This window comes from Anomaloglossus baeobatrachus, chromosome 12, assembly GCF_048569485.1.
Source record: "Anomaloglossus baeobatrachus isolate aAnoBae1 chromosome 12, aAnoBae1.hap1, whole genome shotgun sequence".
Taxonomy (NCBI): Eukaryota; Metazoa; Chordata; class Amphibia; order Anura; family Aromobatidae; genus Anomaloglossus; species Anomaloglossus baeobatrachus.
The window spans coordinates 143,190,231-143,215,140 of record NC_134364.1 but is presented as its reverse complement, the minus strand read 5'-3'; the positions used below and the strand labels follow the sequence as shown (position 1 = coordinate 143,215,140).

Here is a 24,910-nt window from a genome sequence, read left to right as displayed (position 1 = left end):
ACGACGGACATCTCCTTACTTGCCTCCACCGGCAATGTGGAAGGAAGCAGGTGGGCGGGATGTCACGTCCCGCTCATCTCCACCCCTCCGCTTATATTGGCCGGCCGCTTAGTGACGCCGCACTGACGTCGCTATGACGCTGAACACACCTCCCCCTTGAGGGAGGGATTGTTCGGCGGTCACAGTGACGTCGCTGACAAGGTATGTGCGTGTGATGCTGCCGTAGTGATAATGTTCGCTACGGCAGCGATCACCAGATATCGCTGGAACAACAGAGGAGGGTGCTTAAAGTACCCTTAAAAGTTGTAGATGACACATTTCCTTTGTATTTTAGGCAAAAATTAAATAAAATTATTTTCAGCTGTTACTTTTAAAATGTAACAAAGAAGGAAAATGGGCCAATGCAAAAGTTTGGGCACTCTGCATGGTTAGTGTATAAAAAACAAAAAAAAGTGAGCCGGAGTATGAGTTGGTGTACATGTAGCTTGTAAGTGCATGTTCACACTGGCCATAAAAGACATAAAAAACAGAGATATAAATAATATGAACACATACCCTGCTGTAACTGAATAGAAGCATAGTGCACATAAATGAACATAGGGACTTTGTAAACACTATTTTTGATAAAAAAAAAGCATAAAGACATCCCACCGCGACAAGGTGTCCCCATTTGGCACAGTACATACACTCTCTAATATTAAAACCTCACAAAGTGTCAATGGACATCAATCTGATTAAGGGCACAAAGTGGCTGGGTCCCAACTGGACACAGCCATGGGAAGCACTAGACGAAATGACATTTTTTTAAATTTATTTTTGTAGTCTTTTGTACTCAGTACAGATAGGGTGCGGCCCCTCCTCAGTGAGCTGGGCATTTAATCTCATCTAGCGCCTCCCATGGCTGTGTCCAGTTGGGACCCAGCCACCTCTGCCCTTATTCACATTGATGTCTGTTGACACATGGTGAGGTTTTAATATTAGCAAGGGCTGGTACTGTCCCGATTGGGTACCTTATTGCGGTGGGATGGCTTTATGATTTTTTTTTATCAAAAATAGTGTTTACCAAGTCCCCTATGTTTATTTATATGCATTATGCTTTTATTTAGTTACAGCAGAGTATGTGTTCATATGTGTTCATATTTTCTTGTTTTTTATGGTTAGTATACAGTGTGTCCACCCATAAGGAGTCTTGCGAGGATAATTTGCATATTTCCAGTGCCTTCTGGGATAAGTGAAGAGTCACCGCGAGCTCAAGGAGAACCGGGTTTTGGCCGTTACAGCCGGAAGGAAGACTTCTGAAAGCCAGGGAAGGAGTCTTGCGAGGATAATTTGCATATTCCCAGTGCCTTCTGGGATAAGTGAAGAGTCACCGCGAGCTCAAGGAGAACCGGGTTTTGGCCGTTACAGCCGGAAGGAAGACTTCTGAAAGCCAGGGAAGGAGTCTTGCGAGGATAATTTGCATATTCCCAGTGCCTTCTGGGATAAGTGAAGAGTCACCGCGAGCTCAAGGAGAACCGGGTTTTGGCCGTTACAGCCGGAAGGAAGACTTCTGAAAGCCAGGGAAGGAGTCTTGCGAGGATAATTTGCATATTCCCAGTGCCTTCTGGGATAAGTGAAGAGTCACCGCGAGCTCAAGGAGAACCGGGTTTTGGCCGTTACAGCCGGAAGGAAGACTTCTGAAAGCCAGGGAAGGAGTCTTGCGAGGATAATTTGCATATTCCCAGTGCCTTCTGGGATAAGTGAAGAGTCACCGCGAGCTCAAGGAGAACCGGGTTTTGGCCGTTACAGCCGGAAGGAAGACTTCTGAAAGCCAGGGAAGGAGTCTTGCGAGGATAATTTGCATATTCCCAGTGCCTTCTGGGATAAGTGAAGAGTCACCGCGAGCTCAAGGAGAACCGGGTTTTGGCCGTTACAGCCGGAAGGAAGACTTCTGAAAGCCAGGGAAGGAGTCTTGCGAGGATAATTTGCATATTCCCAGTGCCTTCTGGGATAAGTGAAGAGTCACCGCGAGCTCAAGGAGAACCGGGTTTTGGCCGTTACAGCCGGAAGGAAGACTTCTGAAAGCCAGGGAAGGAGTCTTGCGAGGATAATTTGCATATTCCCAGTGCCTTCTGGGATAAGTGAAGAGTCACCGCGAGCTCAAGGAGAACCGGGTTTTGGCCGTTACAGCCGGAAGGAAGACTTCTGAAAGCCAGGGAAGGAGTCTTGCGAGGATAATTTGCATATTCCCAGTGCCTTCTGGGATAAGTGAAGAGTCACCGCGAGCTCAAGGAGAACCGGGTTTTGGCCGTTACAGCCGGAAGGAAGACTTCTGAAAGCCAGGGAAGGAGTCTTGCGAGGATAATTTGCATATTCCCAGTGCCTTCTGGGATAAGTGAAGAGTCACCGCGAGCTCAAGGAGAACCGGGTTTTGGCCGTTACAGCCGGAAGGAAGACTTCTGAAAGCCAGGGAAGGAGTCTTGCGAGGATAATTTGCATATTCCCAGTGCCTTCTGGGATAAGTGAAGAGTCACCGCGAGCTCAAGGAGAACCGGGTTTTGGCCGTTACAGCCGGAAGGAAGACTTCTGAAAGCCAGGGAAGGAGTCTTGCGAGGATAATTTGCATATTCCCAGTGCCTTCTGGGATAAGTGAAGAGTCACCGCGAGCTCAAGGAGAACCGGGTTTTGGCCGTTACAGCCGGAAGGAAGACTTCTGAAAGCCAGGGAAGGAGTCTTGCGAGGATAATTTGCATATTCCCAGTGCCTTCTGGGATAAGTGAAGAGTCACCGCGAGCTCAAGGAGAACCGGGTTTTGGCCGTTACAGCCGGAAGGAAGACTTCTGAAAGCCAGGGAAGGAGTCTTGCGAGGATAATTTGCATATTCCCAGTGCCTTCTGGGATAAGTGAAGAGTCACCGCGAGCTCAAGGAGAACCGGGTTTTGGCCGTTACAGCCGGAAGGAAGACTTCTGAAAGCCAGGGAAGGAGTCTTGCGAGGATAATTTGCATATTCCCAGTGCCTTCTGGGATAAGTGAAGAGTCACCGCGAGCTCAAGGAGAACCGGGTTTTGGCCGTTACAGCCGGAAGGAAGACTTCTGAAAGCCAGGGAAGGAGTCTTGCGAGGATAATTTGCATATTCCCAGTGCCTTCTGGGATAAGTGAAGAGTCACCGCGAGCTCAAGGAGAACCGGGTTTTGGCCGTTACAGCCGGAAGGAAGACTTCTGAAAGCCAGGGAAGGAGTCTTGCGAGGATAATTTGCATATTCCCAGTGCCTTCTGGGATAAGTGAAGAGTCACCGCGAGCTCAAGGAGAACCGGGTTTTGGCCGTTACAGCCGGAAGGAAGACTTCTGAAAGCCAGGGAAGGAGTCTTGCGAGGATAATTTGCATATTCCCAGTGCCTTCTGGGATAAGTGAAGAGTCACCGCGAGCTCAAGGAGAACCGGGTTTTGGCCGTTACAGCCGGAAGGAAGACTTCTGAAAGCCAGGGAAGGAGTCTTGCGAGGATAATTTGCATATTCCCAGTGCCTTCTGGGATAAGTGAAGAGTCACCGCGAGCTCAAGGAGAACCGGGTTTTGGCCGTTACAGCCGGAAGGAAGACTTCTGAAAGCCAGGGAAGGAGTCTTGCGAGGATAATTTGCATATTCCCAGTGCCTTCTGGGATAAGTGAAGAGTCACCGCGAGCTCAAGGAGAACCGGGTTTTGGCCGTTACAGCCGGAAGGAAGACTTCTGAAAGCCAGGGAAGGAGTCTTGCGAGGATAATTTGCATATTCCCAGTGCCTTCTGGGATAAGTGAAGAGTCACCGCGAGCTCAAGGAGAACCGGGTTTTGGCCGTTACAGCCGGAAGGAAGACTTCTGAAAGCCAGGGAAGGAGTCTTGCGAGGATAATTTGCATATTCCCAGTGCCTTCTGGGATAAGTGAAGAGTCACCGCGAGCTCAAGGAGAACCGGGTTTTGGCCGTTACAGCCGGAAGGAAGACTTCTGAAAGCCAGGGAAGGAGTCTTGCGAGGATAATTTGCATATTCCCAGTGCCTTCTGGGATAAGTGAAGAGTCACCGCGAGCTCAAGGAGAACCGGGTTTTGGCCGTTACAGCCGGAAGGAAGACTTCTGAAAGCCAGGGAAGGAGTCTTGCGAGGATAATTTGCATATTCCCAGTGCCTTCTGGGATAAGTGAAGAGTCACCGCGAGCTCAAGGAGAACCGGGTTTTGGCCGTTACAGCCGGAAGGAAGACTTCTGAAAGCCAGGGAAGGAGTCTTGCGAGGATAATTTGCATATTCCCAGTGCCTTCTGGGATAAGTGAAGAGTCACCGCGAGCTCAAGGAGAACCGGGTTTTGGCCGTTACAGCCGGAAGGAAGACTTCTGAAAGCCAGGGAAGGAGTCTTGCGAGGATAATTTGCATATTCCCAGTGCCTTCTGGGATAAGTGAAGAGTCACCGCGAGCTCAAGGAGAACCGGGTTTTGGCCGTTACAGCCGGAAGGAAGACTTCTGAAAGCCAGGGAAGGAGTCTTGCGAGGATAATTTGCATATTCCCAGTGCCTTCTGGGATAAGTGAAGAGTCACCGCGAGCTCAAGGAGAACCGGGTTTTGGCCGTTACAGCCGGAAGGAAGACTTCTGAAAGCCAGGGAAGGAGTCTTGCGAGGATAATTTGCATATTCCCAGTGCCTTCTGGGATAAGTGAAGAGTCACCGCGAGCTCAAGGAGAACCGGGTTTTGGCCGTTACAGCCGGAAGGAAGACTTCTGAAAGCCAGGGAAGGAGTCTTGCGAGGATAATTTGCATATTCCCAGTGCCTTCTGGGATAAGTGAAGAGTCACCGCGAGCTCAAGGAGAACCGGGTTTTGGCCGTTACAGCCGGAAGGAAGACTTCTGAAAGCCAGGGAAGGAGTCTTGCGAGGATAATTTGCATATTCCCAGTGCCTTCTGGGATAAGTGAAGAGTCACCGCGAGCTCAAGGAGAACCGGGTTTTGGCCGTTACAGCCGGAAGGAAGACTTCTGAAAGCCAGGGAAGGAGTCTTGCGAGGATAATTTGCATATTCCCAGTGCCTTCTGGGATAAGTGAAGAGTCACCGCGAGCTCAAGGAGAACCGGGTTTTGGCCGTTACAGCCGGAAGGAAGACTTCTGAAAGCCAGGGAAGGAGTCTTGCGAGGATAATTTGCATATTCCCAGTGCCTTCTGGGATAAGTGAAGAGTCACCGCGAGCTCAAGGAGAACCGGGTTTTGGCCGTTACAGCCGGAAGGAAGACTTCTGAAAGCCAGGGAAGGAGTCTTGCGAGGATAATTTGCATATTCCCAGTGCCTTCTGGGATAAGTGAAGAGTCACCGCGAGCTCAAGGAGAACCGGGTTTTGGCCGTTACAGCCGGAAGGAAGACTTCTGAAAGCCAGGGAAGGAGTCTTGCGAGGATAATTTGCATATTCCCAGTGCCTTCTGGGATAAGTGAAGAGTCACCGCGAGCTCAAGGAGAACCGGGTTTTGGCCGTTACAGCCGGAAGGAAGACTTCTGAAAGCCAGGGAAGGAGTCTTGCGAGGATAATTTGCATATTCCCAGTGCCTTCTGGGATAAGTGAAGAGTCACCGCGAGCTCAAGGAGAACCGGGTTTTGGCCGTTACAGCCGGAAGGAAGACTTCTGAAAGCCAGGGAAGGAGTCTTGCGAGGATAATTTGCATATTCCCAGTGCCTTCTGGGATAAGTGAAGAGTCACCGCGAGCTCAAGGAGAACCGGGTTTTGGCCGTTACAGCCGGAAGGAAGACTTCTGAAAGCCAGGGAAGGAGTCTTGCGAGGATAATTTGCATATTCCCAGTGCCTTCTGGGATAAGTGAAGAGTCACCGCGAGCTCAAGGAGAACCGGGTTTTGGCCGTTACAGCCGGAAGGAAGACTTCTGAAAGCCAGGGAAGGAGTCTTGCGAGGATAATTTGCATATTCCCAGTGCCTTCTGGGATAAGTGAAGAGTCACCGCGAGCTCAAGGAGAACCGGGTTTTGGCCGTTACAGCCGGAAGGAAGACTTCTGAAAGCCAGGGAAGGAGTCTTGCGAGGATAATTTGCATATTCCCAGTGCCTTCTGGGATAAGTGAAGAGTCACCGCGAGCTCAAGGAGAACCGGGTTTTGGCCGTTACAGCCGGAAGGAAGACTTCTGAAAGCCAGGGAAGGAGTCTTGCGAGGATAATTTGCATATTCCCAGTGCCTTCTGGGATAAGTGAAGAGTCACCGCGAGCTCAAGGAGAACCGGGTTTTGGCCGTTACAGCCGGAAGGAAGACTTCTGAAAGCCAGGGAAGGAGTCTTGCGAGGATAATTTGCATATTCCCAGTGCCTTCTGGGATAAGTGAAGAGTCACCGCGAGCTCAAGGAGAACCGGGTTTTGGCCGTTACAGCCGGAAGGAAGACTTCTGAAAGCCAGGGAAGGAGTCTTGCGAGGATAATTTGCATATTCCCAGTGCCTTCTGGGATAAGTGAAGAGTCACCGCGAGCTCAAGGAGAACCGGGTTTTGGCCGTTACAGCCGGAAGGAAGACTTCTGAAAGCCAGGGAAGGAGTCTTGCGAGGATAATTTGCATATTCCCAGTGCCTTCTGGGATAAGTGAAGAGTCACCGCGAGCTCAAGGAGAACCGGGTTTTGGCCGTTACAGCCGGAAGGAAGACTTCTGAAAGCCGCGCGCCTAGCGGCGCGCGAATTTTAGCCTGTCTTCTTCATTGTGAGCGTGAGTGAGCAAAGTGTGAGCAAAAGTAAGTGTGAATAGAATTGTTTGTATTTAGTTGTTTAATTACTTAACATTTGTTTAGTGCTATCCCCATTAGAAAATGTGCTCCACTATTGCTAATGCGATCCAGTGTACATCTTGTCTCATGTATGCAGTCCTTGAAAAGCCGTTCGAGGGTGCATACTGTTGTTCGAGATGTGCGCAAGTTGCACGTTTGGAAGCCCAGATACTGGATCTAAATGAGCAGCTGGCAACTCTGAGATGCATTAGCAATATGGAAAGCAGTGTGCTGCTCACTGAGCAGCAGCTTGCTGGGTCAGATGTGAGGGAGGATCGTAGTAGGGAGCGGCAGGACGGTGAGGTAGGTAGCTGGGTGACAGTTAGAAAGGGGGGTAAAGGGAAAAGTGCTAGGGAGGCTAGTCCTGAACTGACACACCCCAATAGGTTTGCAAACTTGGCAGATGAGGGGGATGTCATTACAGGGGTAGCATTGCTGCAGCAAGGCATGACCTCTGAATGCCAGAGGAGTGTCTGCTCCAGTAAGGGGGGGAATAGGAGTGCAGGGCAGGCAAGACAGGTACTGGTAGTGGGGGACTCAATTATTAGGGGGACAGATAGGGCAATCTGTCACAAAGACAGGGATCGCCGAACAGTGTGTTGTCTTCCTGGCGCTCGAGTTCGGCACATCGCTGATCGGGTTGACAGATTACTGGGAGGGGCTGGGGAGGACCCAGCGGTCATTGTACATATTGGCACAAATGACAAAGTTAGAGGTAGGTGGAAGGTCCTTAAAGATGATTTCAGGGAATTAGGTTGTAAGCTTAAAGCATGGACCTCAAAGGTGGTATTTTCGGAAATACTACCTGTGCCACGAGCCACACCAGAGAGGCAAAGAGAGATCAGGGAGGTTAACAGGTGGCTCAGGAATTGGTGTAGGAAAGAGGGTTTTGGGTTCCTGGAGAATTGGGCCGACTTTTCAGTTGGCTACAGATTCTATGCTAGGGATGGGCTGCATCTTAATGGGGAGGGTGCAGCTCTGCTGGGGCAGAAAATGGCTAGAAGGTTGGAGGAGTGTTTAAACTAGGAATGGGGGGGCGAGGGTATTCACTTTATAGAAGGGGAATGTAGTGCAGATAGGGACCAGGGCACAAGTAATGAAATTGGGGGTGGTACGGGGGGAAGGGTTAGGACAGTCAATACAGTAAGCAGGAATATAGGTACAGAGTCATACGTAACGTGCATGTACACTAATGCCCGAAGCCTCACAAATAAGGTGGAGGAATTAGAATTAATATTGTTGGAAGAAAATTATGATATAGTGGGGATATCAGAGACATGGCTGGATGAGAGCTATGACTGGGCTGTTAATTTACAGGGTTATAGCCTATTCAGGAATGACCGTACAAATAAGCGAGGGGGAGGTGTGTGTCTATATGTAAAATCATCCTTAAAACCCATCCTGCGTGACAACATATGTGAGGGTACTGAGAATGTAGAGTCCCTATGGGTGGAGATAAGGGGGGGGAGAGTGAATAATAAAATACTGATAGGGGTGTGTTATAAGACGCCGAATATTATGGAAGAGGTAGAGAATCTCCTCATAAAGCAAATTGATAAAGCAGCGAGTCTCGGAGAGGTAATTATTATGGGGGACTTTAACTATCCTGATATAAATTGGGGAACAGAAACTTGCAGTTCCAGCAAAGGAAATAGATTTTTGATAACAATGAAAGATAATTACCTTTCACAAATGGTACAGGACCCCACAAGAGGGGGAGCACTACTAGACCTTGTACTAACCAATAGGCCAGACCGCATATCAAATATACAAGTTGGGGGTTACTTGGGGAATAGTGATCACAAAATAATAAGTTTTCATGTATTCTTTAGTAAGATGTATAGTAGAGGGGCTACAAGGACACTAAACTTCAGGAAAGCAAATTTTAAACGGTTGAGAGATGATCTTAGTGCAATAAACTGGGATGATGTACTAAGTAATAAAAGTACACAAAGCAAATGGGAGACTTTTATGAGCATCCTGAATAGGGCTTGTGCAGAAAATATACCCTATGTGAACAAACATGCTATAAATAGGAGGAAACCCCTATGGCTAAATAGAGCTGTAAGGGAAGCAATAAAAGAAAAACAGAAAGCCTTAAAAGAATTAAAGAGGGTAGGTAGTGATGAGGCATTATATAATCATAGAAAATTAAATAAAATATGTAAAAAGCAAATTAAGTTAGCTAAGTTTGAGACAGAGAGACTCATTGCGAGAGAAAGTAAAAATAATCCTAAAATATTCTTTAACTACATAAACAGTAAAAAACTGAAAAGCGATAGTGTTGGCCCCCTTAAAAATAGTCTTGGTGAAATGGTGGAAGGGGATGAGGGTAAAGCCAACCTGCTGAATGACTTTTTTTCTACAGTTTTTATACAAGAAAATGCCATGGCAGATGACATGACCAGTGATGCCATAAATTCACCCTTGAATATTACCTGCTTAACCCAGCAGGAAGTACGCCGCCGCCTCGAAATCACTAAGGTTGACAAATCTCCGGGCCCGGATGGCATACACCCCAGAGTACTACAGGAATTGAGTTCTGTGATAGATAGACCATTATTTTTAATCTTCTCAGATTCCTTAATAACAGGGTCGGTACCGCAGGACTGGCGCATAGCAAATGTGGTGCCAATATTCAAAAAGGGGACAAAAACTGAGCCGGGAAATTATAGGCCGGTAAGTTTAACCTCTACGGTTGGTAAAATCCTTGAGGGTTTCTTGAGAGATGCTATACTGGAGTATCTCAAGAAAAATAACCTTATGACAGAGTATCAACATGGGTTTATGAGGGATCGATCCTGTCAAACTAATTTGATCAGCTTCTATGAAGAGGTAAGTTCAAGCCTGGACCAGGGAAATGCAGTGGATGTTGTGTATATGGACTTTTCAAAAGCTTTTGATACGGTGCCACACAAAAGGTTGGTACATAAAATGAGAATAATGGGGATAGGGGAAAATATGTGTAACTGGGTTAAAAACTGGCTCAGTGATAGGAAACAAAGGGTGGTTATTAATGGTACGTACTCGGACTGGGTCTCAGTTCATAGTGGGGTACCACAGGGGTCAGTATTGGGCCCGCTTCTTTTCAACATATTTATAAATGACCTTGTTGGGGGCATGCGGAGTAGAATTTCAATATTTGCAGATGATACTAAACTCTGCAGGGTAATCAATACAGAGGAGGATAATTTTATATTACAGGGAGATTTATGTAAATTGGAGGATTGGGCTGAGAAGTGGCAATTGAAGTTTAATGTAGATAAATGTAAGGTCATGCACTTGGGTAGAGGAAATAACATTTATGATTATGTACTTAATTGTAGAACACTGGGTAAAACAGACACAGAAAAAGACTTGGGTGTATGGGTGGATGGTAAACTTCACTTTAGTGGACAGTGTCAGGCAACTGCTGCCAGGGCTAATAAAATAATGGGATGTATTAAAAGAGGTATAAGTGTTCATGAAAAAAATATAGTTCTACCTCTGTACAAGTCACTAGTGCGACCGCACTTAGAATACTGTGTACAATTCTGGTCACCGATATATAAGAAGGACATAGCTGAACTGGAGAGGGTGCAAAGAAGAGCGACCAAGATTATTAGAGGAATGGGGGGGCTGCAATACGAAGACAGGTTATTAAACTTGGGGTTATTTAGTCTGGAAAAACGAAGGCTTAGGGGGGATCTAATCACAATGTATAAACATATGAGGGGACAGTACAGAGACCTTTCCAAAGATCTCTTTACACCTAGGCCTGCGACTGGAACACGGGGGCATCCGCTACGTCTTGAGGAAAGAAGGTTTAATCATAATCACAGACGAGGATTCTTTACTGTACGAGCAGTGAGACTATGGAATTCTCTGCCGCATGATGTTGTAATGAGTGATTCACTACTAACATTTAAGCAGAGCCTGGATGCCTTTCTTGAAAAATTTAATATAACCAGTTATGTATATTAGATTTTATGACAGGGTATTGATCCAGGGAACTAGTCTGATTGCCGGATGTGGAGTCAGGAAGGAAATTTTTTCCCCATTGGAACTTGTTTGCCACATTGGGGGTTTTTGCCTTCCTCTGGATCAACATGTTAGGCTACGGGTTGAACTAGATGGACTTAGAGTCTCCCTTCAACCTTAAAAACTATGATACTATGATACTATGATATCCTGTCCACCGCCATTAACTTGAGAATGGCGGCAGCTATAGGCATAGAAGTGGTGTCTAGGTATAGTAAAGTAGCCATGCGCTATGCAATGAAACCACCTATAGCGCCACCTGGTGGAAAACAACAGAGTTAGCATTTTCTCGAAAACGGAGCGAGAGAGAGAGAAAAAAAGTGAATTAAAAAATTGTAGGGCATCATCAATTCAATACGAATCGACACCTTTCATACAGAAATGCTATTATATGAAACCCATGACCCCTCCAAAACATTGAATGCTGGTCACGCATATGGCGCTCATTAGTGGCCCCCGTCAGCTGCAATGCACATCTGGCCTCTGCACAGCATGCTGTATCTTGCTGCACGCTGTGCAATATGGCAGGTGACACGTGTGCACAAGCATCTGTGATACGTCATCATAGGTCCTGCAATGTTGGTGGAGGGGTCGCATACACCTGCTGTTTGATGTGACCTCACAGAAAGAAGTACAATGGGGTCAGGTCAGGTGAGCGTGAAGGCCACTCCACACAGCCACCATACCCAATGACTTGTAGGAAGGTCTCCATGAGGTATCTCTTCACGTCTGCAGCCTTGTGAGTTTTACATATTCTAATCATAGCATTTCTGTATGCAAGGTGTCGATTCAGATTGAATTGATTATGTCCTGCAACTTTGTAATTCACTTTTTTTCTCTCTCTCGTTCCGTTTGAGATAAAAATGCTAACTCCGTTGTTTTCCACCAGGTGGCGCTATAGGTGGTTTCATTGCGTAGCGCATGGATGCTTTACTATACCTAGACACCAGTTCTATGCCTATAAGTGCCGCCGTTCTCAAGTTAATGGCGGTGGACAGGATATGGGTGGACACACTGTATAGTAACACACCCTTTGGGGAGTATGACAGTTTGAAAATGCTCTTTGTAGTAGGCAAGAGTCTTTCAATTCTTGTTTGAGCGATTTTCCTCCACTCTTCCTTGGAGACGTTTTTCCATTTCTGTGAGATTCCTGGCTCGTCTTCCAGTTCTGTGAGATTCTTGGCTCGTCTTCCAGTTATGTGAGATTCCTGGCTAGTCTGCTAGCAGTTCTGTGAAATTCCTGGCTCGTCTTGCATGAACTGCTCTTTTTCAAGGATATTCAGATCAGGGGATGGTGAGAGCTATTGTAAAACCTTCAGCTTGCACCTTTTGAGGTTGTCAATTGTGGATTTAGACAGATGGTTAGGATCATTTTCAATTTGTAGAAGCCATCCTCTTTTCAACTTCAGCTTTTGTTTTTTTTTTCCGATGGTGTTATTTTTGCATCAAGAATTTGTTGAAACTTCATTGAATCCATTCTTCCCTCATCCCGGGAATTGTTCCCCGTGCCATTGGCTACAACTAGTGTTGAGCGAGTAGTTAACTATTCGAACTCGCTAAGCTGTTAGCCAGTACTGTCTGCTACTCACATATTCGTTACGAGTAGCGTGCGCAATCTAAGTCAATGGGAAATACTCGATAAGTAGAGAGTAACCCGAGAGCCGTACTATTCGACACTCGCACGAAAACTACAGCTTTCGGGTTACTCACTACTTAGGGAGTATTTCCCATTGACTTACATTGTGCCCGCTACTCGTAACGAATATGCGAATAGCGGACAGTACTCGCTAACAGCATAGCGAGTACGAATAGTTAACTACTCGCTTAAGACTTGCTACAACACAACCCCAAAGCATGTTTAAACCACCTCCATCCTTAATGTTTGGCGAGCTGTTCTGTTCCTGAAATTCTGTGCCCTTTTTCCCCCCACACATACCTTTGATCATTGTTTCATACGAGTTCTATGTTAACCTCATTGGTCCACAGAACTTGTTTCCAGAATGAATCAGACTTGTTCAGATATTCTTTTGCAGACGTCTGACGCTGAATTTTATGGGGAGGATGCAGGAGTGGTTTTTATCCGATGACTCTTCCATGAAGGCCATATTTGTGCAGAGGCCTCTGAACAGTAGAACAATGTAAGATAATCTGAGAATCCAGCTCAAAAGATATTAGGTTACTTTATTTTTGTTTACATACAGTGCATAACAGCAAACGTCACATCAACGCATTTCAAGTGCAAGACGCACTCGTAGTCATGGCTTGCACTTGAAACACGATGTGACGTTTGCTATTAATATGCACTTTATGTAAACAAAAAATAAAGAAACCTCGTATGTTTTGAGCTAGATTCTCAAATTATCTTTATTCGATTGGAAGCCATGGTGAGGCTGAATCCGGGACTCCATACTGAGGATGGATGGACATTTTGGTGAGCTGGAGTTTCCTTTTTCTTGCAGTAGAACAGTGTACCACAAATTCAGAGTCTGTTAAATCTTCCTGAAGGTCTTTTGCAGTCACGCAGGGGTTCTGATTTGCCTCTCTAGCAATCCTACCAGCAGTTCTATCATATTAGACTGGTCTTCCAGACCTTATGTTCACCTCCACTGTTCCTGATAACTGCCATTTCTTAATGATATTTTTAACTGAGGAAAGGGCAACTTGAAAACGCTTTTCTAACTTCTTATAACCTGCTCCTGCTTTGTGGGCCTCAACCATTTTCAGAGTGCTAGGCAGCTGCTTAGAAAAACCCATGGCTTCTGTTTTTTAGCACAAGGTTAGAGGAGGCTGGGTTTTTACAAAGCTGTGCTATTTGCATCACCCGGCCTTTCCTAACGATGATTGTTAACAAGCCATAACCCTAACAGGCTAATTCAGGTCTGAAACTTTGGTCAAAGTTATCTGAGTACATAGATCTCCAAGAGTGTCCAAACTTTTGCTTCGTCCCATTTACTTTTTTGTAATTTTTAAAATGTGAAAGATTAAAATTTATTTTTTTTTGCCTAAAATACAAAGCAAATGTGTCATCTGTAACGTTATGCCTTTTAGAGATCATTTTATATTCAACTTGCTTAACTGTTCACAACAATAATTTTGACCAGGGGTGCCCAAACTTATACATGATACATGCCACTGTAGATAATCTAATCCATATTCTAAGCGATGCTATGAGCTAAATATAATGACAGACCATATTACTGGGCAGGAATCACATTATGATGAGTCAGTATGTAGACTGGTAGCTGAAATCCAGATGCCCTGCAAGGTGGTCCGCTGTTCAGTGAAGGATACACAGAATGGACAGAGTACATAGTGTCAACTCTTTTGCTTAGTACACACTGGGCATTTTCCACCGCTGGGGTGTGCCGTCAATGCAACATATCGGGGTCTTTGACGACAATATGACTGTGGCTTAGTGGACCCGTGTACCCCAGTCAGTTCTGTCCTGGACAATAAGACTGGATCTGCTGATCTTTAATGTGGACAGCTGCTTTGGTGGCGGATTATCCTCTAATCTCCTGTGCAGAGTGCCAGGGTGCCATGTTTGCAGCTGGCCGCATGCTGATTTAAATAGATTACAAGAGGTTGCCCTGCCGAGAAGGAGGTCGCTCGTAGTCAACTGGTAATACGCAATGTGTTTAACATCTAAACTCACCCCCTCCTCTGCCTCATACGGTTATTGCCTCGTAAACCCATTTCAGACAGGCCAGATGCCCTGTAAATTCATTTAGGCTTTGTCCCTCCCTGCTCTTGCTGCCATCCAGAAAATCTTCCTCTGCCCATGTCTCTGGTTCATATGCACGCTCTCCCTCTTCACTGTTCCTGCCTCATCCCACCAACCGTCTTCCTGCCTCTCTTGCCTCATTTCTCTTTACTACCTTTGCTTCATTTTCTCACCACATCATTTACCATTCCTCTCTGCCTCCATGTCATTTGCCTTTCTTATCCTCCTCACCGCTTCCACATCGCTTGCCCATCTTCTCCTCCTCACCGCTTCCACATCGCTTGCCCATCTTCTCCTCCTCACCGTTTCCACATCGTTTGCCCCTCTTCTCCTCCTCACCGTTTCCACATCGTTTGCCCCTTCTCTCCCTCTTCTCCTCACTGCTTCTGCCTAGTTTGCACTTCCTCTCCTTATCTACCTTATTTGCCCCCTCCCCTCCTCACCACTTCCACCTTATTTTCTCCTCTGCATCGCTCCCGCCTCGTTTGCTCCGCTTCTCCTCACTGCTTCTACCTCTCCTCTTCATTTCCCTATCTCTCCTCCTGACACTTCGCCTTGTTTGTGCCTCCTCTCCTCCGCACTGCTCCTGCCTCATTTGCCCCTCCTCCCCGCTTCTACCTCATTTCCCCCTTCTCTCCCTCTCCTTGTCGCTGCATCTGCCTCATTTGCCCCCTTCTGCCTCACAGCTTCCACCTTGTCTCTTTTCTGCACCACTTCCACCTCATTTGCCCCTTCTCTCCCTCTCCTCACAGCTACCGCCTCATTTCTCCTCTTCATTTACCCCTCCTCTCAGTTCCGCCTCGTTTGCTCCTTCTTTCCTTCTCACCACTTCCTACGCATTTGCCCTTTCTCTCCCTCACCGCATTACCCCTCCTCACCACTTCCGCTTCGATTGCCCCTCCTATCCTCCTCACAGCAACCGCCTTGTTTGTCCCTCCTCTCTTCCTCACTGCGTTTGCCTCCCTCACTCACCACCTCAGCCTCTTTTGTTCCCCTTGTTGCCGCCTCGCTTGCCCACTCTTTCCGTGCGACTTCCGCCTTATTTGCCCCTCTGCCTCACCGCTACCACCTTATTTGCCCTACCCAATCTTTTCCTTGCTGCTTCCACCTAGTCTACCCCTTTCCTCCACACTGCTTCTACCTAGTTGCCACCCCTCCCCCCAAACAATCATCATCTCGCTGCTTCTACCTCATTTGCCCCCATTCATCGCTTTGTTGACTCTTGCTTCGTTTGCGCCCCTCTCTTTCAATGCCGCTTCCCCCTCCCTCTCCTTTTGCTTCATTTCCTCCTTTGACTGCAGAGACAATTATTGGTCATTAATCCTGCATCTAATGAAAGCTTTCATTAAAGTCTCTCTGATAAGCTGCCACTAAGCCGCCTGACACATAAGGACTAGTGTGGGGGCTACACGGACACAAAGTGCGCCCTCCAGCTGCCGGTCTGAGTAATACATGGAACTGTAACAGTAGACACTCAGAATGCGGGGAATTACAAGAGGACCTCCCACACTTCTACTGAGCAGAAACAGTCAATGGAGAGATATGGATGTAGTAGATGGAGACAAAATAAAGATAAAGGAATGTTTAATATGAAATGTTGGTATGACAGAGCTCGGGGTGCACACTACAGGTGTCTGCATACTCTCTAGGACACTCGCTCCACCTTCATGATATTCGTATAACCCGATCCTGGTCTCCAGCCGGTCAGGATGATGACAATGTCGTCCTTGTGCAGGAATCCTCGCACCTTCCCTGTCAGATAATAGCGCAGGTGAACAAGAGCTACCACCGTCCCCCACAAAGCCCAGTAATCAACTTTACATCGCAAACCACCCTGCCCCCAGATCCCAGACCAAACCAAAGCTCCTCCTGCCCTGCCCCCAGACTAAGCCAAAGCTCCTCCTGCACTGCCTCCAGACTAAGCCAAAGCTCCTCCTGCACTGCCTCCAGACTAAGCCAAAGCTCCTCCTGCACTGCCTCCAGACTAAGCCAAAGCTCCTCCTGCACTGCCTCCAGACTAAGCAAAAGCTCCTCCTGCCCTACCCCCAGACTAAGCCAAAGCTCCTCCTGCATTGCCTCCAGACTAAGCAAAAGCTCCTCCTGCCCTACGCCCAGACTAAGCTAAAGCTCCTCCTGCTCTGCCCCCAGACTAAGCCAAAGCTCCTCCTGCTCTACCTCTAGACTAAGCCAAAGCTCCTCCTGCCCTGCCCCCAGACTAAGCCAAAGCTCCTCCTGCACTGCCTCCAGACTAAGCCAAAGCTCTACCCCCAGGCTAAGCCAAAGCTCCTCCCCCAGGCTAAGCCAAAGCTCCTCCCCCAGGCTAAAGCCAAAGCTCCTGCCCCAGGCTAAAGCCAAAGGTCCTCCTGCTCTGCTCCATACTAAGCCAAACGTGTTCCCGCTCTGCCCCAGATTAAGCCATAGCTCCACCTGCTCTGCCCCCAAACGGAGCTAAAGCTCCTCCCGCTGCCTAGAGACTAAGCCAAAGCTACTCCTGTTCTGCCTAGAGACTAAGCCAAAGTTCTGCCCCCATCAACGTCAAACCTCTTCTTACTCTGCCCCCAGATTAAGCCAAAGCTCTGCCCCCAGACTAAGCCAATGCTTCTCCTGCTCTGCCCCCAGACTAAGCCAATGCTCCTCCTGCTCTGCCTACTCTGTACCCCCAGACCAAGCCAGAGATCCGACTACTCTGCCCTCACACTAAGACAAAGCGCTGCCTGCTCAGTCCCCAGACTAAGACAAAGCTCTGACATTTGAATACACCTGAGCCCTCCTCATCTTGCCTTAGACGTGTGCGCCATCTTCAGAACTGTTGCTTCACTCCTTCCAAAGAGAGTATGCTTTACTCCACCCACACGATATTTCTAGCTAGTACATCTTACCAATTTCAATTCCGAACTGCACCCTCCGGTCCACGTCGTCGGCCCAGACGTCCTGTTGTGGCTCCGGATACAAGACTGGAAACACTCCACGGTTCAGGTGAGCCTGGCGTGCTACCTGCTGGCTACGTGTCACTGCAATGATGGGGGCGCGAGGGCGATAACGAGAGAGAAGCTGGCCAGATCTGGGAGGACAGAGGTGAGAGAAAATCAGATTATAACAGACTAGAAGTAGGCCCGATGCTATCGCATCGGGAGTGCAATGAAATGAACATCTGTCTATGCTTAGTGCTTCTGACAGGAGCAGTGGACATGTGTCACACCGTTTGTGCGTTGCAATATATCTGTTGTATGTCACCCCCCTACATTTGTGTATTGTATGTGTTGCGTCATTTGACCACTTTCACCCCTGTGCACTGTCTCTTCCTTGTTGTGTGCTGTATATTGGTATCAGGTGTTGTGTTTCTTCAGCTGTGGTCACTATGTGATGTCTGCCCTGTGTGCTGTGTGTGCTTACACTATATGGTCTCTTGTAAGCTGTTGTGACTATAATTGGAGGTGGTTTATTGTTTTGTGCAGTTTGATGTGTGCGATTGTGCTGCACGCCGTCCTCCCCTCCTACTCACACATCAGAACGCACGCTCACACATCAGAACGCACACGAAATCGTACATACCGGTACAATTGCGCGCGCACACACTCACCACATCCAGTAATACCATGTGCTTCCGGCCATGTGATCATACCGCAGGTCCTGGAACTCAACGCACAGTGCACAGCGTCGCAGTTCCTTACGCCGCCGAGAAGCAAGCGATATCACTGGATGTGGCGAGTGTGTGGATGCGATCTGTAGTGTGATTGTGTGTGTGATCTACTACAGTATGTGGCTGCTCCTGCGCGTGTGTGGGAAGAGCGGTGACGTCACCACTACTTGCGCATGCGCAGTTCGTGCCCGGAAGCTGCGGTGATGTGTATGTCACTTGCAAAGGTGCAGTTCGAACTGTGCCTGCGCAACTGACAGTGCCTTGCTGGAATAGGGTTACAGAAACTGGCGATTATGTAAGTAAAGATGACAGAATCTGAAGGAGCGATGCTCTGCAGAAGCGTCCAGGGTGATAATCTGAAGGATATTTCACTATGACAGGAGACAGAGGAGTTATGCTACGCAGAGGGGACCGGGGTGATGATCTGCGCGCGCACACTCACCACATCCAGTGATCCTACGTGCTTTTGATTAGGTGATCATCCCGCAGGTCCTAGCAGCTCAACGCAGTGCACAGCTTCGCAGGTCCTTATGCCACCGAGAAGCAAGCGATATCGCTGAATGTGGTGAGTGTGTGGCTGCGATCTGCAGTGTGATTGTGTGTGTTCTCATATAGGTGTGTGTGTGTGTGTGTGTGTGTGTGAGAGATTGTGTGTGTTCTCATATATGTGTGTGTGTGTGTGTGTGTGTGTGTGTGTGCGTTCTTGTTCTCATGTATGTATGTGCGTTCTCATGTGTGCGTTTATGATCTACTCCAGTTTGTGGTTGCTACTGCGAGTGCGTGGGAAGAGTGGTGACGTCACTGACAGTGCCACGGTGCATGCTGGAAAAGGGTGACAGACACAACTGGCAATTATGTATGTAGATACATGCGGTGGATGGAGGAGAGGACGCCTCACCTGCCCGACGTGGTGAGAACAATGATGGCTCCAGCACAACATTTAAATGAGGCCTCCACCGCTCCAATAGCGGTCACCTCGGTGGGGTCCTGGGTCAGAGGGGTCACTCTGCGCAACTCCTCAAACAACTGCTGGTTGTAGATGGCAGCTTCTGCCTCCCGGGCGATCTGTGGAGAGAGGTGAGAACAAACCACTCCCAATATAGTGCACCCCAGAGAGGGGCGAGATGTATGCTCAGAGGACAGTACACCCCAGACAGGGGCGAGATGTGTGCTCAGAGGACAGTACACCCCAGACAGGGACAAGCTGTATGCTCAGAAGATAGTACACCCCAGAGAGGGGCGATATGTATGCTCAGAGGACAGTATACCCCAGACAGGGGCGAGATGTATGCTCAGAAGACAGTACACCCCAGACAGGGGCGAGATGTATGCTCAGAAGACAGTACACCCCAGACAGGGGCGAGATGTATGCTCAGAAGACAGTACACCCCAGACAGGGACAAGATGTATGCTCAGAGAACAGTACACCCCAGAAAGGGGAGAGATGTATGCTCAGAGGACAGTACACCCCAGAGAGGGGCGAGATGTATGCTCAGAGAACAGTACACCCCAGAGAGGGGCGAGATGTATGCTCAGAGGACAGTATACCCCAGACAGGGGCGAGATGTGTGCTCAGAGGACAGTACACCCCAGACAGGGACAAGATGTATGCTCAGAGGACAGTACACCCCAGACAGGGGCGAGATGTATGCTCAGAAGACAGTACACCCCAGACAGGGTCAAGCTGTATGCTCAGAAGATAGTACACCCCAGAGAGGGGCGAGATGTATGCTCAGAGGACAGTACACCCCAGACAGGGGCGAGATTGTATGCTCAGAAGATAGTACACCCCAGACAGGGGCGAGATGTATGCTCAGAGGACAGTACACCCCAGACAGGGGCGAGATTGTATGCTCAGAAGACAGTATACCCCAGACAGGGGCGAGATGTATGCTCAGAGGACAGTACACCCCAGACAGGGGCGAGATGTATGCTCAGAGGACAGTATACCCGCCACCAGGGGCGAGATGTATGCTCAGAGGACAGTACACCCCAGACAGGGGCGAGATGTATGCTCAGAGGACAGTATACTCCAGACAGGGGCGAGATGTATGCTCAGAGGACAGTACAGCCTCCACCCGGGGGCGAGATGTATGCTCAGAGTATGGTACACCTCCAATGTGAGGACAAGCAGTACATACTCCCAGGTGAGTAATACTCTCCCCTGGAATACACAAGCGAGGGTGCATGGAGGGACAGCCTTTCTCCACTTTTAACCAAAATAAAACCTAGAGAGAATATTTTGCACCTTACCAAGAGCACATGGGGCAGAGGGAGGGCTGGTTGTGTAAGTTATGGGGGTGCTCTTCTCACCGCATGCTGCATGTGGACGGCCTCTACGGGATACAGGCCCTTGGCTGTCTCTCCAGATAACATGATGCAGTCGGCTCCGTCCAGTACGGCATTGGCCACGTCACTGCTCTCCGCACGGGTGGGCCGTGGCTTCTTGATCATGCTCTCCAGCATCTGTGGAGGAAGACTCCTGTGATCACACTGCAGCCATATGGCATCCTCATGGACACCGCAATAGCAGTATGTTCACACCAGTAATTTTAGTGTTTTCCATTGTTTTCAGAAGGAAACCCCCCTTACAAACGACTTTGGATTTTTATTTTTTACCACCAATAATGTGCCACTGACTATTGTGCGATGTGAGTGTGAACCGTGGTTTGCATATCACACATTCGTGGAGAGATACCAGTGTGACCATCCCCGACTGCTCGGAGCAGTTTATGGATAAGGCAATGGTATCACCAGGCAGACGACGGCCTCACCTGGGTGGCACAGATGACGGGTTTTCCCGCACGGTTGCACTTTCCAATCATCATCTTCTGGGCCAGGAAGACTTTCTCTGCTGGGATTTCGATACCAAGGTCTCCACGGGCCACCATGATCCCGTCACTGGCCTCCAAGATCTCATCAAACCTTCATCCGAAAGAGCGGGATGTAAGTGCTGGATGATGACGAGTCGGTGTGCAGAGAATTGGGAGACACTTACCTCTTCACCCCCTCATGATTCTCTATCTTGCTGATGATCTTGATGTTACGTCCCTTCTCGCCCAGCTCCTGGCGGATGGCCGACACATCTTGCGCTTTACGAATAAATGAGGCAAACACCATGTCCACGCCCTGATCGATGCCGAACTTAAGATCCATGCGATCCCTTTCCGATAAGGCAGGAAGATCCACCTCAGCTCCTGGAAGATTCACCCCCTTTCTACTACACAGGTTACCTCCGTTCTCCACCTCCGCAAGACAGTAATCAGAGCCTGGCCAGGACAGAAGACATCACATACTAAATTACCACCTAGTGTCTCAGTCACCCTCTAAACATCCCATCAAGCTGACCACCTACCCACTCACAACAGTCTACCCAAGCACAACCACAATCCTCGCTAACCATCACATGCGGCCCCCCAATCTGGCCATGATTCTTATAAGCGATTGACTCCCACCCTAATATAGACGCCCCTAGAGACTCACCTATCTCCCTGACCAGAAATGAAATTAGACCGTCATCCACGAAGATCCTCCCCCCGACCTTCAGCACCTTGCAGAGATTTTTATAGTCCACCCACAGGGTCTTGTTGTCACACTTGTCCTGATATGCGGGGTCAGTAGTGACCTTCACGACCGAGCCCTTTACCAGCTCCACTTCTGCATTCTCCCCCTGCAGGATACATGTGGCATGAGAGCCGGGACGTACTACCCTCTCAGATATGTGCCCGTCCCCCACATACCGCGCCGATAACTCCGGTGCGGATCTCGGGTCCTTTGGTGTCCAGTGCAATAGCAACAGGCCGGTAAAACATAGGATTGGCGGCAAAGCTTTCAGTGGCTTCTCGCACATTCTGGATGGAGCCTGCATGGTACTAGAGGGAGAGGACGTGTTAGGAAGGGCCAATGGCCATAGCTGGCAAAGGCTTAGGGGTGCTCACCTCGTGGGTCCCATGAGAGAAGTTCAGACGGGCAACGTTCATTCCAGCTTTTATCATCTCTTTCAGCATTTCCACTGAGCGGGAAGCTGGGCCTGGGACACAACAGCACACATTACTGAGGGGCAGGGAATATGCCTGTAATATGCCCACCAGGGACAACTAGACAGATAGAGGGGCAGTAATAACCAGACACAGGAGCATTATACTGAGATATAGGAGCGATATACTGAGGGCTGTATACCTGCTACAACAGCAATATACTGGGGAGGGGATAGTAACCAGATACAGGAGCATTATACTGAGATATAGGAGCGATATACTGAGGGCTGTATACCTGCTACAACAGCAATATACTGGGGAGGGGATAGTAACCAGATACAGGAGCATTATACTGAGATATAGGAGCGATATACTGAGGGCTGTATACCTGCTACAACAGCAATATACTGGGGAGGGGATAGTAACCAGATACAGGAGCATTATACTGAGATATAGGAGCGATATACTGAGGGCTGTATACCTGCTACAACAGCAATATACTGGGGAGGGGATAGTAACCAGATACAGGAGCATTATACTGAGATATAGGAGCGATGTAGCAGGTATACACCCCTCAGTATAACAGCAATATACTGAGGAGGGGCAGTAATAATCAGATACAGGAGCATTATACTGAGGATATCCACCAGATACAAGAGCATTATACTGAAGATATCCATCTGATACAGGAGCGTTCTACTGATGAGTATTTATCTGCTACAACAACGATATACTGGGGAAGGGATAATAACCAGATACAGGAACATTATACTGAGGATATCCATCTGATACAGGAGCGTTATACTGAGGGTTATTTACCTGCTACAACAATATACTGGGGAGGGGACAATAACCAGATACAGGAGCATTATACTGAGGATATCCATCATATACAGGAGCGTTATACTGAGGAGTATTTACCTGCTACAAACGTAATATACTGGGGAGGGGATAATAACCATATACAGCAGCGTTACACTGGAGATTATCATCAGATACAGGCCATACACCAGAGGATATTCATCAGATACAGGAGATATGTAGCGCCCCTGAAACCATCAGGGTGTTACAAGGTTCTGCATCTCCACAAGGATGCAGGGCCTACCCCCTTAGGGACCCAGAACCCCAGTGCCGGTACCACCAAAAACCCAGGTAATCCCAGTTTTTCCTCAATCCCCTATACAATGGAACCCAGCTAGGGTGGGACCAATGGATGGCCGCCTAGAGGTGGAGCCACTAATCCAGTCCACTAGTTGACCAGGTGGGATGGGCAGACTGTGGAGAGTAGTCAGAAAGTGTCAGGCAGGCGAGAAGTGAAGGTGGAAGCAAAGTGACGTCCTGACTCGGGTTAACGGTGACCTGGTACCCAGGAGAAGTGGTTGCCGGTGGAGTACTCCCGGAACTACGCACCGATGGGGTACATGACCCTAGGACAGGAAAGAGCTTCAAGCCGACCCGTTAACACCTGCACAGCAAAGGAGACCATCAAGGACCTTGCTGACCCTAAAGAATCCGAAGACTCAGTAACAAAGGGAGAACCGGGGACAGGACCAGAGACTCCATTAAGGAATAACGTTTGGAACTCCATTCTATGTCTGAACTGGGTGCAAAAAACCTAAAAAACATCACTATGGGGAGATAAGGTATGCACACCAGTGACTATGGAAGGGGAATACATGGAATAGCAGAAACTGCTGTGTGAATACTGACATGAAAAATTCAATAGCTATTTGTAAGAATGAAATGTGAAAAGTGAAAAATGGAACCTGCATTACTGCCATGAATATATGAATAAAGAGAAATTTAGCTACTGAATTCATCAATGCAGAAGAGCCCCAACACTACGCCAAAGTATTTCTCTACGTTGGGGTCCCTAGCTTGTGTGTGTCCTCTCATGCAGTTAAAAAACTTACCGTGTATGGGACGCTGAGACCCAGGCTATATATACGATGTGGATTGGCAATAGGTGTGTATGGGGAGGGTTCACAAACGAAAAACTACTAACATTAAGGAATAACGTTTGGAACTCCATTCTATGTCTGAACTGGGTGCAAAAAACCTTCACTTTTCACATTTCATTCTTACAAATAGCTATTGAATTTTTCATGTCAGTATTCACACAGCAGTTTCTGCTATTCCATGTATTCCCCTTCCATAGTCACTGGTGTGCATACCTTATCTCCCCATAGTGATGTTTTTTAGGTTTTTTGCACCCAGTTCAGACATAGAATGGAGTTCCAAACGTTATTCGTTATTGTTAGTAGTCTTTCGTTTGGGAACCCTCCCCATACACACCTATTGCCAATCCACATCGTATATATAGCCTGGGTCTCAGCGTCCCATACACGGTAAGTTTTTTAACTGCATGAGAGGACACACACAAGCTAGGGACCCCAACGTAGAGAAATACTTTGGCGTAGTGTTGGGGCTCTTCTGCATTGATGAATTCAGTAGCTAAATTTCTCTTTATTCATATATTCATGGCAGTAATGCAGGTTCCATTTTTCACTTTTCACATTTCATTCTTACAAATAGCTATTGAATTTTTCATGTCAGTATTCACACAGCAGTTTCTGCTATTCCATGTATTCCCCTTCCATAGTCACTGGTGTGCATACCTTATCTCCCCATAGGACCAGAGACTCCAACCTCACAGGGTTCACGCTACCGTCAGGCAGACAGAAGTGGACAAACCACAAACTGGGGACCCCCAGTGTTCTATACCACGTGGACCCACTTACCAGAGACTGGTGCAGGGGAAGAAGGTACCAGAGAACCAAGCTGGCTCTGGGACAAAGGGGACCT

General features: G+C 48.0%; 1 protein-coding gene across 2 annotated transcripts in view; it reads right to left on the bottom strand.

Moving 5' to 3' along the window:
* Positions 1-16,055: 16,055 nt before the first annotated feature.
* The window catches only part of PKLR (pyruvate kinase L/R), a 34,707-nt gene continuing 25,852 nt past the window's right edge, over positions 16,056-24,910 (bottom strand). For both annotated transcript variants that reach the window (XM_075330533.1, XM_075330532.1), the window contains exons 3-11: positions 22,067-22,158; positions 21,869-22,000; positions 21,612-21,798; positions 21,127-21,397; positions 20,903-21,053; positions 20,442-20,594; positions 19,027-19,193; positions 17,368-17,549; positions 16,056-16,240 (exon numbers count right to left, since the gene is read on the bottom strand). In XM_075330533.1, the coding sequence (XP_075186648.1) occupies positions 16,134-16,240; positions 17,368-17,549; positions 19,027-19,193; positions 20,442-20,594; positions 20,903-21,053; positions 21,127-21,397; positions 21,612-21,798; positions 21,869-22,000; positions 22,067-22,158 (1,442 nt within the window). In that variant the 3' untranslated portion in view covers positions 16,056-16,133. The remainder of the gene's footprint in view (positions 16,241-17,367; positions 17,550-19,026; positions 19,194-20,441; positions 20,595-20,902; positions 21,054-21,126; positions 21,398-21,611; positions 21,799-21,868; positions 22,001-22,066; positions 22,159-24,910) is intronic.